At 35.7% G+C, this 15,278-nt stretch overlaps 1 protein-coding gene across 1 annotated transcript; it reads right to left on the bottom strand.

The window, feature by feature from the left end:
- Nucleotides 1–95: 95 nt before the first annotated feature.
- LOC107791382 (lysophospholipid acyltransferase 1) lies at nucleotides 96–7,224 on the bottom strand. The gene is made up of 8 exons (XM_075253257.1): nucleotides 5,750–7,224; nucleotides 4,121–4,176; nucleotides 3,432–3,652; nucleotides 2,939–3,344; nucleotides 2,309–2,394; nucleotides 815–878; nucleotides 619–731; nucleotides 96–529 (listed from the first exon to the last, which is right to left on the bottom strand). The coding sequence occupies exons 1-8, from the start codon at nucleotides 6,052–6,054 to the stop codon at nucleotides 389–391; spliced, it is 1,392 nt and encodes a 463-aa protein (XP_075109358.1). The 5' UTR covers nucleotides 6,055–7,224; the 3' UTR covers nucleotides 96–388.
- Nucleotides 7,225–15,278: the final 8,054 nt, after the last annotated feature.

Raw genomic sequence — 15,278 nt, 5'->3', positions numbered from 1 at the left:
TAGATTATAGGTTCGAACTTAATATAAAAAAAAAACTACAATCATACATCTCTATACAGTCATCATCTATAAAACATTTTACTATAACGGTCAAGTTTTCTTTGGAACTAATTTTCAAGTTATGTTATATTATACGTTCTGTAAAAAGATCGGATGAACGATGCCAAAAAAATTTCAAGATGCTTAACAGTTGGCTACATGACTTTTTGCAGCCAGTTAATTGGAAGGAACAATGCTAGAGGTCCTATTGTGCCCAAACAAATTGCTTTACCAGCAATCAGAAACAGATGTTCTTCAGACTCATAAAACAAATAAAAGAAGCGGAAGCAAAGCGCTATTTCTCCAACAAAAAAATCTAAGCAACCAATCTCGAGAAGCATGATAGAACTCACTCTTCTTTTCTAGCTTTAGATCTTGCAGGTTTTGCTGGCTTAATCACTTTACCGAGCAGGATTAGTACAATCGGTATAATGGTTCCGATATAGTACACACTTCCATAAGAAGTGAGTGTTTCATGCAGACTTAATACCTGTAACACGCGAGCAAGAAAACCTATGTCAGATTATATCAATGATATTAGCCTCGAGCAAAGTATGTTCTGAGAAATATACTACTAACCATGAAGCCAACAGCCGAGTAGTTTAGAACCAACAGTGTGTATGCAAAGTTCATCAATGCTAGTATCTTCTCAAACAGAGTACCTTTTGTAGCTTGCTGCCATCTGTAAATGACTGTGGATAGATGAAACATGATTAGAAGAAAAGTAAATCAAAGCTAATTTTGCCTAATTTAGCTAGAATTTCCAGATAGATACCTCTTGATCCAGCAATCATCAAAGCGGACTGAACAAAGAATATAATGTACCCCGGATATAATCCCTGAGATGTCAGGCAATGAATTTATATCATTAGTCAGACTATCATGTTGCTACAAGTAATGGATAATACGCAAGGCTGCAACTGCAGACGGCAGACTTCGAGGAAGCAGAGTATTTATTGCAAATTCAAGAAATGTGCAAAAATAACACCATCCTGGTGTAACATTAATTGAATACTCTTTTTATATCAAAAAGAAAATTATTACAGAAAAGAGGGCCTCAAAGTGTACTATTGAGTGTATTACCCAACTTGAAGTTCAAAATGGTACAGATATGTCCATGAACTTTGAGGAATACCACAAAGTAAGTTGAATTGTATTTGAAGTTCATAATGTCAATCAGAAGGATTCTGCAGTCAAGTTCATTTCTTTTCCAAGTGTGCTTGCATTTACGCCGATAGGAATATTTGAATCAATCTATCTCTAACGTTCTAGTACGTGTCTAGGTATCCCTTAGGTCTTTTTCCAATTTTCTGAAATTTAGTTGAAGCTTGGACAGCAGAGAATAGTGAAATACACACAGAAAAGTCACCCAAAGTGTGGTCAACAAGTAACTGAAAGCTAATAAACAGCCTCAAGAATCAAGCTGTAATTTCAGATATTCAAAATATTACTGGTATTTTCCGGAAGTTGTGAAGAGATTTGATTCTCTGCTGTATCCTTAGCAAGTTTTCCCCATAAAAGCATATTCTTCCTCGTGTGTTTAAAGCAGATTTGAACTAAGCAATTTTCAGAAGTATCTAATGATTCTCTCCCCCTATTTTACTCTCCTTTCCTCCTTTTTTCAGTCCTATCTTAGTCCTGTTATTCTCTGCTTATCCTCCTCACAGCTTCTGCACTTCCTCACATTCCGTCCAGCCCCTAAAACAGCCTTAAAGAACCATTTTTTCCTATGCATATCAGCCTCCTTAGCTCGCCCATATGTTTCCTAAGTTTTTCCTCAGAAGATTTCATAAGTTAATCTATATCTTTATAGTTTTTGGTGCTAGAGATTAAAAATCCTGCATTCATAGGAAAATTGTGCACTGCACTGTTGAGATACGCATTAGATTAAATTCTTCTATGAACCATCAGACACTGGATGAGCACATTAATAACACATTAAACATTGTCCATAGGTCACTTTCCAGTGAAGCAGGCAGCCAAGCGTAGGATTACCGCAAACAAAGGAGCAACTATTGAACTTTACCATGGCAAGATGTCAAGCAAACATCAGTTCAGAAGACAAAAGTTAAAACAGCTGAACTGGAAAAACGATGTAAAGCTCATTTCTCCAATATTGTCACACCACATATCGACAAAACCAACCACCAATGCATGAGACCATGTTTAGTCAAATATAGATTATGTAAATGTGTCCCTATAAGTTATCAACATTTCAAAAGTTATTAAATGAACTTGCAATAGCAATGGTGCTAAAAGATCCACTTACATGCCATACAGCACTGACAGTCTGTGTAGCCAGCAACTGGAAGAAACCAGGCTTCCTTCCCTTCTGTACGAGCCTCTCATATACATCTGCACAAAAAAATTATAAAAGGCAAAATAGATTTAAGCCATACAGAAAAGGCACACCAAATTCCTGTCTGTATCAGAAAGTCAAAGTTCACTGATAAATGATAGGGCAAAGATAACCACCGTTAAGCTTCAAAGAATAATTGGTCAAGCAGATGAAACAAAGCTAGTACACCCTCAATATTGACTTTTATGTGAGCTTGAAGAAGCTATGAACATTTGTTCCTTATACCCTATTATTCTGTTAAGAGCTTAAGTAAATATGCCTACAACATTATACGCCACAATAAATGAGTAGCATTGAAATACTTGAAATAGGCTGATAATGGATTTTGTTTGAGTGTTCCTTCATTATGATTAGCTGTCATACACAAACAGAAAATTCTCTACTACGTAACTGTAAAGTTTGTGTATATTCAAATTAATAGCTTGTCAACAAATACAATGCCTTTCGTTGACCAAATTTTACATTCTTTAATGCAGCGACAATGGCTATGCTAGAAGTTATAAGCCGGTGTGTTAAATGATTAGAAGAAAATTTACTTACAGTGTCGCAGCCAGGTGCTGACTTGAATGTTCCATACAAGAGGTAACTGAACTGAACTTTTTGCCAGCTCAACACCCAATACATCAACATTTTTTGCACGGTCCCACCGTGGTTCTGGTGGAGAAGAGTCTGTCCAACCACTGAACCCCAAGCCAGAAATAATGATAGAGGCTTCTGAGATTGACCAGATAAAATAATATTTCCACCGGGCAGTAAATCCCGACATATATTGGTAACTCAACCGTTTCAAGAAACCCCATTCTTGGTATAGTGGGTCAGAGAACCTGGTAAGTGGGTAAAGAGGCACCAAGTAGAGGTACAACCCCATACAAAAAGCAGCTTGAAGAAGAGCCCTCAAAGTTGCCCCAAAAGGTGATGGATGTCCTTTCTCAGTAGATTTCCAGATCTGAAAAGGAGGAAGGACGTGGATGTAGTTATTAGTTGTAATGAAATTCAAAGTGCAGAACTCAATATAATTATGATATTAACGTACGCCTTTTCTCTCCGTCCAGTCAAGGTAGTCCTTCATTTCATACACTGGACCAGCAAAATGACTTCCACAACAGAGACAGTAACCAAAGTACTCAAGTACAGATGGCAACTTGAGCAAACGATTTTTCTTCTGAGCCTCACGCAAATCCTCCTCCTTCAACAATCCATCTTGGTAATTGATCACACATGAAATTATTTTCAGTGTTACCACCATTAACGCTCCTAAAAGAGAATAAAATCATTTCTGGATTAGCTATATCTGGTGATACGACAACTAAACTCTGAAACTGTAAATAGTATTTTTTACAAGTCTGTAGAGTACCCATAAAAGCATATAAAAGCACTACTGCCAGCATACCATCTAGAAATTCAAGATGATTCAGATCATTATAATAATGAGTGCTCCTTGATCCTTATAAAAAATAACAATAATGGGTGCTCCTTACATGATCACAATTTTTTCACTGAATCTGCACTAAATCAGTCTGATGCAAGCCCTAAAATGTCTTTTGTTTTATCATCTCGACACTAAATTACAAACACCGATGAGTTTGCTTAATCACTACATTCAAGCATGGAATCCGACATAAATCCTGACCTACCAGAAGAGAAATCATTTGCGCAAATAATTACACTCAATAGACGAGATGATTGAGATCAAGACAGGACAAAGATCAAAGAAGCATTTACCCGTTGCATCAATACCTCCTTCCTTCCACGCATCCCCACTCATGTAGTAAACATGGCTGCACAAATATAGTTGTAGCTAAGTATTAGAAAGTGCTACTTTTATCTTATGCAAAACTACTTTTATTTATTATTTTGATACAAATGATTACCAAATATACCTGCACATTATATAAGGAAGCACAGAATACACTGTATTATAAAATGACGACATGTGAACACATAGCGAAATGAATAAAAGCATCACCAAAAACCAGTGTCAGTAGCATGACAAAGTACTACTTTTGTTTACTATTTGGAACAAACTATCACCAAATATACATGTTACATAAGGAAGCACAGAATGCATTGTCTTTTAAAATGACAAGATGCCAAAACATAGAAAAATGAATAACCGGTGTCATTAACAAGATGCGAACATTATCACACTTTAACCTAGTACAAGAATATTATTTAATTGCATAAAACTCTATGCTAAAATGTCAATACAAAATATTCCTAATGTAAATGAAATCCACAAGTAAATTTCTCCTTTCCTTTTAACTCGATTATTTTAAAGACCTAAATTACCTGAAATTAACATGAACCAACTATTCACGACAGCTCGACATCCAGACGCAAACGAACTCACAATAACAACACAATGTTAAGAAGATAAACCCATTAGACAAATATACTAAAGAAACTAGAAAAAGAAGGAGATGGGTGCAAAATCTAACACCTTAACTGAAACGAAATCACTGAAATTTGACACACATGCAACTAAAGATCACAGCTTCTACTCCTATACTTTCAAAGTTCACCAACCAATTTGCTTAGTCCCACATTGGTTAAGGGAATGGGTTATGGTCTTATGCAATCCTACCCTCATGAGCTAACTTTTGGGGTGGAGTTAGGCGCAACATCCATTTCTTCACACAATTACGCAAATCGGACAGAGAAATTAGTAAGACTTGACACTAAAGTTTGCAGCTTTTAGACTTCTACTTCTATAGTTTCAAAGCTCATCATCCAATTAAGCAAATTGCATGGGGTGAGCTCATACAAAATAGAGCATCCCAGTGCACTAAGCTCTCGCTACGTGGGGAGTTTGGGGAAGGGCCAAGCCACATTGGGTTTTATGTATGCAGTCTTACATTGTATTTCTGCAAGAGGCTATTTTCGTAGCTTGAACCCATCTTGCTAGTGGAAACTTTTACCACCGAGGCTCCCCTTCTTCAGGGTGAACTCCATATAAGAAACTAAAACAAAAGGCACGACAGCAATGCTCAATCCCAAACTAATGGAGCCGGTTATATGAATCCTCAATATCTATCCTACTTCATCATACCATTTTTCATTCTACTACCCAATAACTTATCTTAATCTTACTCTTCGGTAGTAGAGCGTTTCTACATTTCTAATCACAACCAAATACGAGTAAGCCTTAAATTCCAACTAGTTAGTATTTCCAATATAAATCTTTTGTTTTTATACTGTTCCATTCTTGTTAACTCTACATAAATTCCTAAAAATGAAGTCTTTTTTGAAATAGAAACAAAAGGAGGATTTGATATTAACCAGAACATCAAATTAACCAAATTACGAGAGAGAGAGGGAGAGAGAGGGAGAGAGAGAGAGAGAGAGAAATACCATCCAATAAGGTAACCAAAAGCAATGAAGAAAGTGATGATCCCACAATAACTCCTCGATACAACCATAGAACCGTAACCCAAAACCATAGGCACCAAAAAATGAAGATTCGAAGAGAATCCAAACGACAAGTAGGACAAAACACCGCCCATCACCGCGGCGTATAGGTGTTTTCCGGTGGCGGAAGGGACAAAACGGTGGAGGAAGCTCACCGGAATGGTGGCGATAAAACAGAGTAGAAATCGAAGCACCGGTACCGATACTCCGATCGCCGTCGCCATTGATTCCATCTCCGGCAGCTCCATTTTGGACAAAAATAAAAATAAAAATGGGTCCTTTTTATTTTAATTTAAGTATAAATATAAGATTCTTTGCTTATACATGAGGGAATTTAAGGAGGAAGAAAGTTTGAAATATTTAATTTAAGTAGTATGGTTTATTGGGAATTGTTTAAACTATATTTAATGTATTAATTGGAAAGTTAGCACCAACTCGAAAAAAGAGTTAGTTTGACTAGTCCTTAAAATTAATTGAAATTAAATTAATTTTATAATGTAAAATTAAATATTCAAAAATTTATAAAAAAAACTTATGATTTGTATTTTTTCTTATACCAATATTTTAAAAATATGCGTGATAAAATATTAATCAAAATTTATATAGTTTGAATCTCGAAAAATAAAGTGTGATATGTATTTTAAAATAATAGTATGATAAAGGAAAAACAAGGTTGGAAACTTTAAATAAGAATAAAGATGAATTTATGAATAGAATAACATTATTAGTAAGTGATAATGAACATCTTAAAATATTAAGGAAAAATTTGTCATATAACAGACGAAAGAGAATCGTACACATAATAGCAACAAATTTGGATTAAGACATAATATTATTGGTAAATTTATATTTGTCTAATATTTTTTAAGAGTCTTTTCAATATCTTTTTAATATTATTTTTTCACTTTGAATATATTTATTATTTTCAACCGGTATATATATCAAATAAATCTACAAGACTTGAACAAACAAAAATATATCTCCTAATAAATTTTGTCTCTGTTGAAATTTAAACTGTGATCTCTAAAACTTGTACCAAGAAGTTTGTTTAATCTTGTTAAAACAAATATATAATAACAATAAACCCAGTTTAATCTTACAAGTGGTGTGCTAAAATAAATATATATTAATAAAAAATATATAAAAACTTTTAGTTCTAGAAACTTAATTTATTAAATAATGGGATAAAATATGTCTAAATTATGTGAAATGGATAATGAAAATTAATATAACAAATGTCATGAAGAGGAGTCTTACCGTAACTTGTAAAGTTGTTGTCATGTGATCAGGAGGTTACGAGTTCAAGTATAAAAACAACCTTTTGCAAAAATGTGCATCGAGCTGCTGCTAATATAATAGACGTCAACTAACTTAGAACTACACATATTATTTTTGTTATCGTTATTGTTATTGTTATTGTTATTATAAAGTACAAAGTAAACCAAAAGAACAAGAGACAAAATAATTGGGAGAGATTGAAGTGAAGAATAGGACAAAATGAAAATTTGTGAAAGGATTTCGTGTGGTTTCAAGTTGAAGTTGTTTTGACATTGGATAGGATTTTGGATTTTGTATTGGTCAAATGGACACACCTATTTGTTTTTTCTAAGTTTCTTCTTCTGATTAATTTGTCTTTTTCTTTAACCTTTTCTGAAGTAAAATAGGGCCAAGAAAGAAAGACTTTGAATTTGAATTTTACATCTAAGTAGTGAAGAGTTTTTTTTATTTCCCGCCCGGTGTCCGATACGGCGGTACCCGCATTAGAGCCCGATTATATTCGAATTCGCGCCGCGTAGGGCCTCATTCCGGAGGGAAGCGCTTCCTAAGTAGTGAAGAGTTGCTCTATCGATCGAGGGTCGAACTTAACCTGAAAACCTAACTAATAAAATGAGAATTAACAAATATTATATAAGAAGACATATATAATATATTTTTTCGACTAATGTGAGACACTTCAATAATCCTTTGCAAGCTTAGGGGCCATGGACGACAATGGTGGAATCACATGTAACGAATAGATTCAATTTTTGTTTGACACTACGAAAGTATAAACTACGTGTGATATTTATGAATTTTTTTTTTAAAATCTCCTTGTTAAAATTCTTTCTTCGCCATCGATGAACAACATAAGATCGAGGGTCAATTATTGGGTAAACCAAAAGGAATAGGTTTGATATTGATATCATGTTAAGAAAATATTGATTAACTCTGACTTAATTTCAAACTTAGGTCATAAGGTAAAAAATTATTCAAAATTAGAAAATATGAGAAATGTTAGTTATGCTCTACCTAAACAAGATTTTGCAATTATGATTCTGAAATAACATGGTTCATGCGGAAGCTAACAATGAAAAGTTGGTGGACGATAAATCAGACAAGAAAGAAAAATATAGCAAATTAGGCATAATAATTTGTAATTATTTGGTGAATCGACCTAAATATAATTTAGCACTAATAAATATAATAATAATAAAATTTTTGAGAGAATAATGTCCCCTAAACAAAACTCTCTAGAAGACTACAGTGTGAATGCCATTGTTATTATTGTGAGAAGCAGATATCCGCAATTTATAAATGTCCAAGACTTTTCCTCCGAGAAAAGGATAAGACATATGAAGACGATCTATTCTTTTTAAGAGTTTTTTTTCGTTCCTTAAAAAACGAGTCCTAGTAAATTAAAAATTCAAGATAAAATCCTAACAATTTGGTGCCCAAGTGAGCATACAGATTAATAACGTAGAGTAAGAAGTTAAATTAACAAGCTTGATATTCTTTTTGTATTTGACGACTATCGTACTAGTAAGATTAAAGATGGAAATGGCCTATTCCAGTTAGAATTTTACAAGTTCTAGTTACCATAGCAACTCAGGATTTTAGATTGGTAGTAAAATCGTAGCGCTGAATATGTGAATTAGGCATACGTTACGAATTTTATTAACTAACACAAAGCGTTATATTAAATGTATGAGTTAGACGCATGTCATGAACTCCATCACTAACCTGAAGCGTTGAGCCAACGTGCTTGTTTGCAGCAAATTTTTTCGTCATACAAAAAAATATACTGCAATCATAATATGAATATGAAGAAACATGATTTTATTGATAAAGAACGCGAGTACAATTCTGTTTGTTCCCTTTATTCTTCTCTTCTGATTATTTTCATGATTCGAGGGATGAAACAACATGTTTCTCGAACGTAGGATGATGCAGACGTCTATGGATTTGTTTGATATCCATGAAGTATGCTGTGGATCTTCTTGAAGTATTTGATTATCAGTTATTATCTGGACACCTCTTGATCTCTTTGTGAATATCACGTGAGTTTATGGGATTTTCGAGATAGATTTCTATTTTTGAGATGTCTCTTCAAAGGAATATGCATTCCTTTATATAGGTGTGCGTTAGGGCTTAGGATAGAGTAACCTCCAAGAAATCCTGATAGACTCTTAGAATTTCAAGAGTCTTGTAGTATATTGAATTTAGAATTTAGCTTGATCCGTTAAAATTTCGATGTCTACGGTATCCATACCCCTAAGTTCGAAACCTAGCATAACACTCTATTTAGTGGTAAGAAAACTATTCTTTCTTTTATTTTTCCTCTACTGTCTGCAGACAGTTAATTTATGTTGTGATAGGAAAATTTTAGTACCTAGAAAACCCCGACTTTGCCTGGCAGTTGGGAATTAACCACAGGCTGTATTGAAAATAAATGGTTGGCAGGGCATTTATCCTTTATCATATATCTTGGAATTGTTATCATCTTTTTTATCTTCATCACTTATTGGTCTTTTATAAAAATTTATTGACCCTTTTAATTGTTCGTGTATAGCACTCCCCCCCCCCCCTTATGGGTTTTACATTTGGTGTTTGGTAGCTGCATTAGGCGCAACTAAGTTTGGATTTTGTTGGCCCAAGTGAAGTTTGTTTTGATGATTAACAAAGGAACTCAAGTATGGATCAGGTCCATCCACAGTTTACACAGACACGGGTAGATTCAAGCATAAGGGATGCACGTGAAGGAGATAAGTTTAACTTGTTATATCTGATATTTCCTTATTGAAAATATTGCATAATTGATAAGGAGAAAGACTCATTACTCGAAGAGAACACTATCCAAAATAAGGAAGGAGTTAGAAGATGAAGTTAACTAGAACTCTTCCACTAAGGAAGAGTATAACATTGAGACTCTGGTTATTTCATATTCTACTAACTCTATAAATTACAGGATGTTCTCACTTTACAGGTATGCACGAAAGCTAAAGTTAAACGTGAATTGAGAGCAAAATAGCAAGGCATTTTGCATGCAATTCTTGTGTGATTCAAGTGTACGAACCTGAAGCTACATGAACTAGATAGAAGAACCAGTTTCAAGTGTCTGTCTTCTATTCCAGTTTCATTGTAGTAGGGGGTTTAACTTGAAGTTGTCGCAACAGTTAGAGGCTAGTTGCAACAACGGGATTAGAGGTGATCCTTAGGTTTAATAAGAGTTTTTATAAATGCTGTTTTGGCTCAGTGATTTAATGAAGTGTTGTGGAAAATCATACGGAGTAGTAGGTCGTGGTTTTTCACCTTTTAAGACGGGTATTTTCCACATAAAAATCTTTGTGTTCTTTACTTTCTGCATTATTTATTTCGCAACTGTAGTGTAAGGAACGCATAGAAGAATCAGGTCCTTCTATAATCTGTGCATGTGAAACCCCCCTCTTGTGTGGCATTAAAGTATAAAACATCATTGGATTTGCGTCGAAAAGAACTGTTGGGAATAAATCCCTCACAGTAATAATATTCACGGTAATAAAAGCGGAATAATAATGTAGTAGTGAGATACGGTAATCAACAAGAATAAAAGAGTGACAACGACACCAAAATTTTTACGTGGAAAACCCTTTTGAATAAGGGAAAAAAACCACGACCCCGAGAGAAGCAATTGATATCACTGTAGTAAGAAATTTATATTTAGTAGGTCTGAGTAAAATACTACAAATACCACTACAATACTCAAAAGAAATAACGCTCTTTTGATATTCCCACCTCACTACAATACCGCTCACAAACTATTTTCTTATACCATATCTGTGATGCCTCACTCTTTCTTTATCTCTTTGTTGGTGTATTTGAAGAAGTGAAAGAGGTCCTCCTTTTATAGGAGAAAAGAACCATAGGCTCCAAGTGTGCTACAGAAGCATTTTTAATCTCCTTCACTTATTTTCAAACTTTGGCTCCAAGTAATGATCTTTCACCAAAGATCTCTACCATAATATAGGCAAAATAGGCATAAGGCTATTGCCAACTTTTGCCAACCAATGGGATGAATCCCACAATATCCAGCAAACTCCTCCAAGGTCGGAGTCATCAGCATTGGGGTTGCTAGTTTGAGTGCATGCTGACAAGTTTTTTGCATAGCTCGAACTTGTTTCTTGGTACTAACTTGGTCAGCATATCCGAAGGATTCTCACTTGTATGGATCTTCTTGACCTGCTTAAATCCATCATCTATCTTTTCTCGAATCCAGTTATATCTCATGCCGATATGCTTCGTCCTTGCATGATACATGGTGTTTTTGCTCAAGTCTATTGCGCTTTGACTGTCGCAATAGACTATATGTTTCCTTCTGGTGTAATCCAAGTTCTTGAAGAAACCTTTTCAGCTATACCATTTCCTTGCCAGTTTCAGTAGCGGCAATATGCTCTGCTTCAATTGTAGAGAATGCGACACACTTCTGCAACTTCGACTACCATGATATACCTCCCTCTGAAATGTGAACAGGTATCCAATAGTAGATTTACGATTATCAAGATCACCTGCCATATCAGCATCTGTGTAGCCCTTCAAGATTGGCTCAGATCCTCCAAAATACAAACAATCTCCTGCAGTACCTCTTAGGTACCTGAGTATCCACTTGACTGCTTCCCAATGTTCTTTTCCTGGATTTTCAAGGAACCTGCTAACAACACCAAATGCATGAGCAATATCTGGTCTGGTACATACCATTGTATACATCAAGCTTCCAACTGTTGAAGAATAAGGAACTCTAGCTATGTTCCATTTCTCCTCCACTGTTGTAGGACACATCTTCTTGCTCAACTTTAGATGACCAGCAAGATGTGTGCTGACTGGCTTAGCACTTTTCATGTTGAAGCGTTCATATACACGTTCAATGTACTTCTCCTGAGATAGCCACAACTTTCTGCTTGTTCGCTCTCGAACTATCTTCATCCCCAAAATTTGTTGTACTGGGCTCAAGTCCTTCATATCAAATGACTTGGACAAATCTCCCTTCAACTTTGCAATCAGCTCTTTGTCTTGTCCTACAATCAAAATGTCATCCACATACAATAGCAATATAATAAAATTATTATCAGAAAATCTTTTGAAGTATACACATGGATCATAATAGGTCTTTATGTATGTTTGACTTTTCATGAATAATTGAAACTTCATGTACCACTACCTTGGTGTCTGCTTCAACCCATAAAGACTCTTATTCAATTTGCATACCATGTGTTTCTTTCCAGCTACTTCAAATCATTATGGTTGCTCCATATAAATATTCTCTTCCAAATCTCCATGAAGAAATACAGTTTTCACATCCAACTGTTTCACTTCAAGATCTAGGCTATCTACTAAGCTCAAGATTGTACGAATAGAAGTCATTTTGACAACAGGTGAGAAAATTTCATCAAAATCAATACCTTTCTTCTGTTCGAAGCCTTTAACCACCAATCGAGCTTTGTATCTGACCAGCTTGCCATTTCCATCTTTCTTGAGTTTAAAGACCCACTTATATTTGAGTGGTATTTTATCCTTTGGAAGTTTAATCAGCTTGTACGTGCCATTTTTTTGTAGAGATTCCATCTCTTCTTGCATAGCTTTCTTCCACTGGTTCTTTTCTGGATGGGACAACACCTCTTTAAGACATTATGGCTCCCCCTCATCACTAATGAGGACATACTATGTGGAAGGGTACCTGCATGACTCTACCCTTGGCCTTTCTGATCTCCTCAAAGGTTGACGTTGTACTTCTCCCTGAGTTGGGTTCTTCACTTGATCGACATCATCATCAAGTTGCTCCTCCTGCTCAATAACCTTACTAGGTTGCTCCCCCTGCTCGGCAACCTCATCGGCCTACTTTCTGCACTTGTGGGATTGTTAGAAGTAGAAGGAATGGTAACAGGGTTAGGGATTATACCATTCTTGGCATTTTTTTATTGGTTATCTACAACTCCAACTTTACTTTCTCGAATGATTACATCTATGCTTCTAATGACCTTCTTTTTTACAGGATCCCACAATCTGTACCCAAACTCTTCATGTCCATATCCGATGAATATGCAGGGAAGGGATTTATCATCCAGTTTTATTCTCTACTCCTTTGGTACATGTGCAAAAGCTCTGCAACCGAACACCTTTAGATGTGAGTAGGACACCTCCTTGTTAATCCAAATTCTCTCTGGATGTCAAACTCCAAAGGAACTGATGGACTTCTATTGATCAGGTAACAGGTTGTCTGAACTGCTTCAGTTCAAATGACTTAGGCAGTTTAGCCATTCTGAGCATGCTTCTCACCTTCTCAATAATGGTGCGGTTCGTCCTCTCGGCTACGCCATTGTGCTATGGGGTTCCAGGAACTGTCGTTTCATATCTGATCCCATAACTTGAATAGTACTATTCAAATTCCCTTGAAGTGTACTCACCTCCATTGTCACTTAGTAGACGATTTAGCTTTCGACTTGTCTCCCTTTCCACCAGAGCATGAAACTTCTGGAAAACTTGAAATACCTAATATTTGGTTTTCAAGATATAAACCCAAAATTTACGTGAAGTATCATCAATAAAAGTAACAAAATATTTGTTACCGTCCATCGATTCAATTTTCATTGGACCACAAACATCAGAATTGACTAAATCAAGCATATTCAATTTTCTTTCAAACGATGTCTGAAATGAGACTCTATACTGTTTACCAAATAAATAGTACTCACAAGGTTTTACTGTTGTACCTATGGCAAAAGAGATAGGTGATTTCCTGGCAAGAACCTGCAATCTCTTCTCGCTTATATGACCCATTTTTTTGTGCCACAAATCTGCAGAAATCTCATCTTGTTCCGCGTTCAATTCACCTCAGCATATTTCTTCATTTGTCCGATACAACGTGCCACGAGTAAGGCTGTATTGTGGTCCGGGCTTGGCCCAGGACCGCGGGCCTAACGGGACAAATGGGTCGGTTCAACCGGGCCTGGGCTCTAGTGGTGCAAAAGCCCGTGGTGGGCCGGTTCAACACAAATAGCCCATGAGCCCGGGACCGGCAGGCGGGCCTGGGCCGGTTCAACCGGGCCCAACAGACCTAACGGGCTCCAACAGCTAATTTTAAAAAAAAAAAAAAAGACCAACGGTTAGATTTTTAAAATCTAGCCGTTGGCCTTCAAAATTTATCCGTTGGGCACTTTAAAAAATAGTCATTTGGCCCCCAAACTTTGTTTTAACCCCAAACTTTTTATAATTACACTTTTTCCCAATTCTCAACTATAAATACCTCCTCATTCTTTTATTTTTACTCACAAATTCATCAATCTCTCTCTAATTTTCTTCTATAATTGCTTACTTTATTATTGCAATTTCGTAAAAAATTGTGAAGTTGGTAAATTGAAGTATTCAAGTCTGCAAGTCTTCAACGATATTCAATTTTCAAGAAGTTGTTCATCAATTCGGTAAACTCGTTCCAACTCTTAAGTTTTAATATTATAGTTTTGTTAGTTTTATTTAGTATAATTATAATTAATATGGCATTTTCTTTGAAAAATATTTTTGGTGGTAAGGGTAAGGGAAAATCTAAAATTGGTGAATCTAGTAGCCAAGCTACTACTCTTCCCCCGACTCCCCGATCCAGACCTGTTACCCGTCCTCCTCCACCTATTATTCTTGATAATGATAACCCTTGTTTTCAATTTTCTGATAGTCAATTTTGTCATGATGTTGCACCAGGTCAACAATTAAATGAAGAAGTTATGAATGCTCTTTATCCTAATGAAATTATCTTTGAAAATGATGAGGAAAATGATGATTTAGATGAAACGCAACCGGATTTAGATGATACACCTACTAGTCCTGTTAATAACCCAACTGATGCTCCGCCTGACCCTCCTATAGTAACCCTACTTTTAATAGACAACCTTCTAAACGGCCCGAAACATCTCTTGTTTGGCATTTTTTTTACTCAACTAAGAGAAAAACAATAAGGCTAAGTGTAACACTTGTGGGTCTCAACTAGTTCATAAATTTACTGGAGACCGTAGCGGTACGGGTAGTTTGACTAGACACATATTGAAACACCCTAGAGATACAACTAGATTTTTACAAATGAAAGCTGCGCAAGAGGGGACAAGTGTAGATAGTACGGTTAACCCTAGTACAGGTTCAAATCTAGTTCAACCAGGAATTAACACTGTTACCGGTGGCATTTTATATTATGATC

This window comes from Nicotiana tabacum, chromosome 5, assembly GCF_000715075.1.
Source record: "Nicotiana tabacum cultivar K326 chromosome 5, ASM71507v2, whole genome shotgun sequence".
NCBI classification, from domain to species: domain Eukaryota; kingdom Viridiplantae; phylum Streptophyta; class Magnoliopsida; order Solanales; family Solanaceae; genus Nicotiana; species Nicotiana tabacum.
The sequence above is the reverse complement of the archived record's forward strand: the minus strand, read 5'-3'. Positions and strand labels throughout refer to the sequence as shown.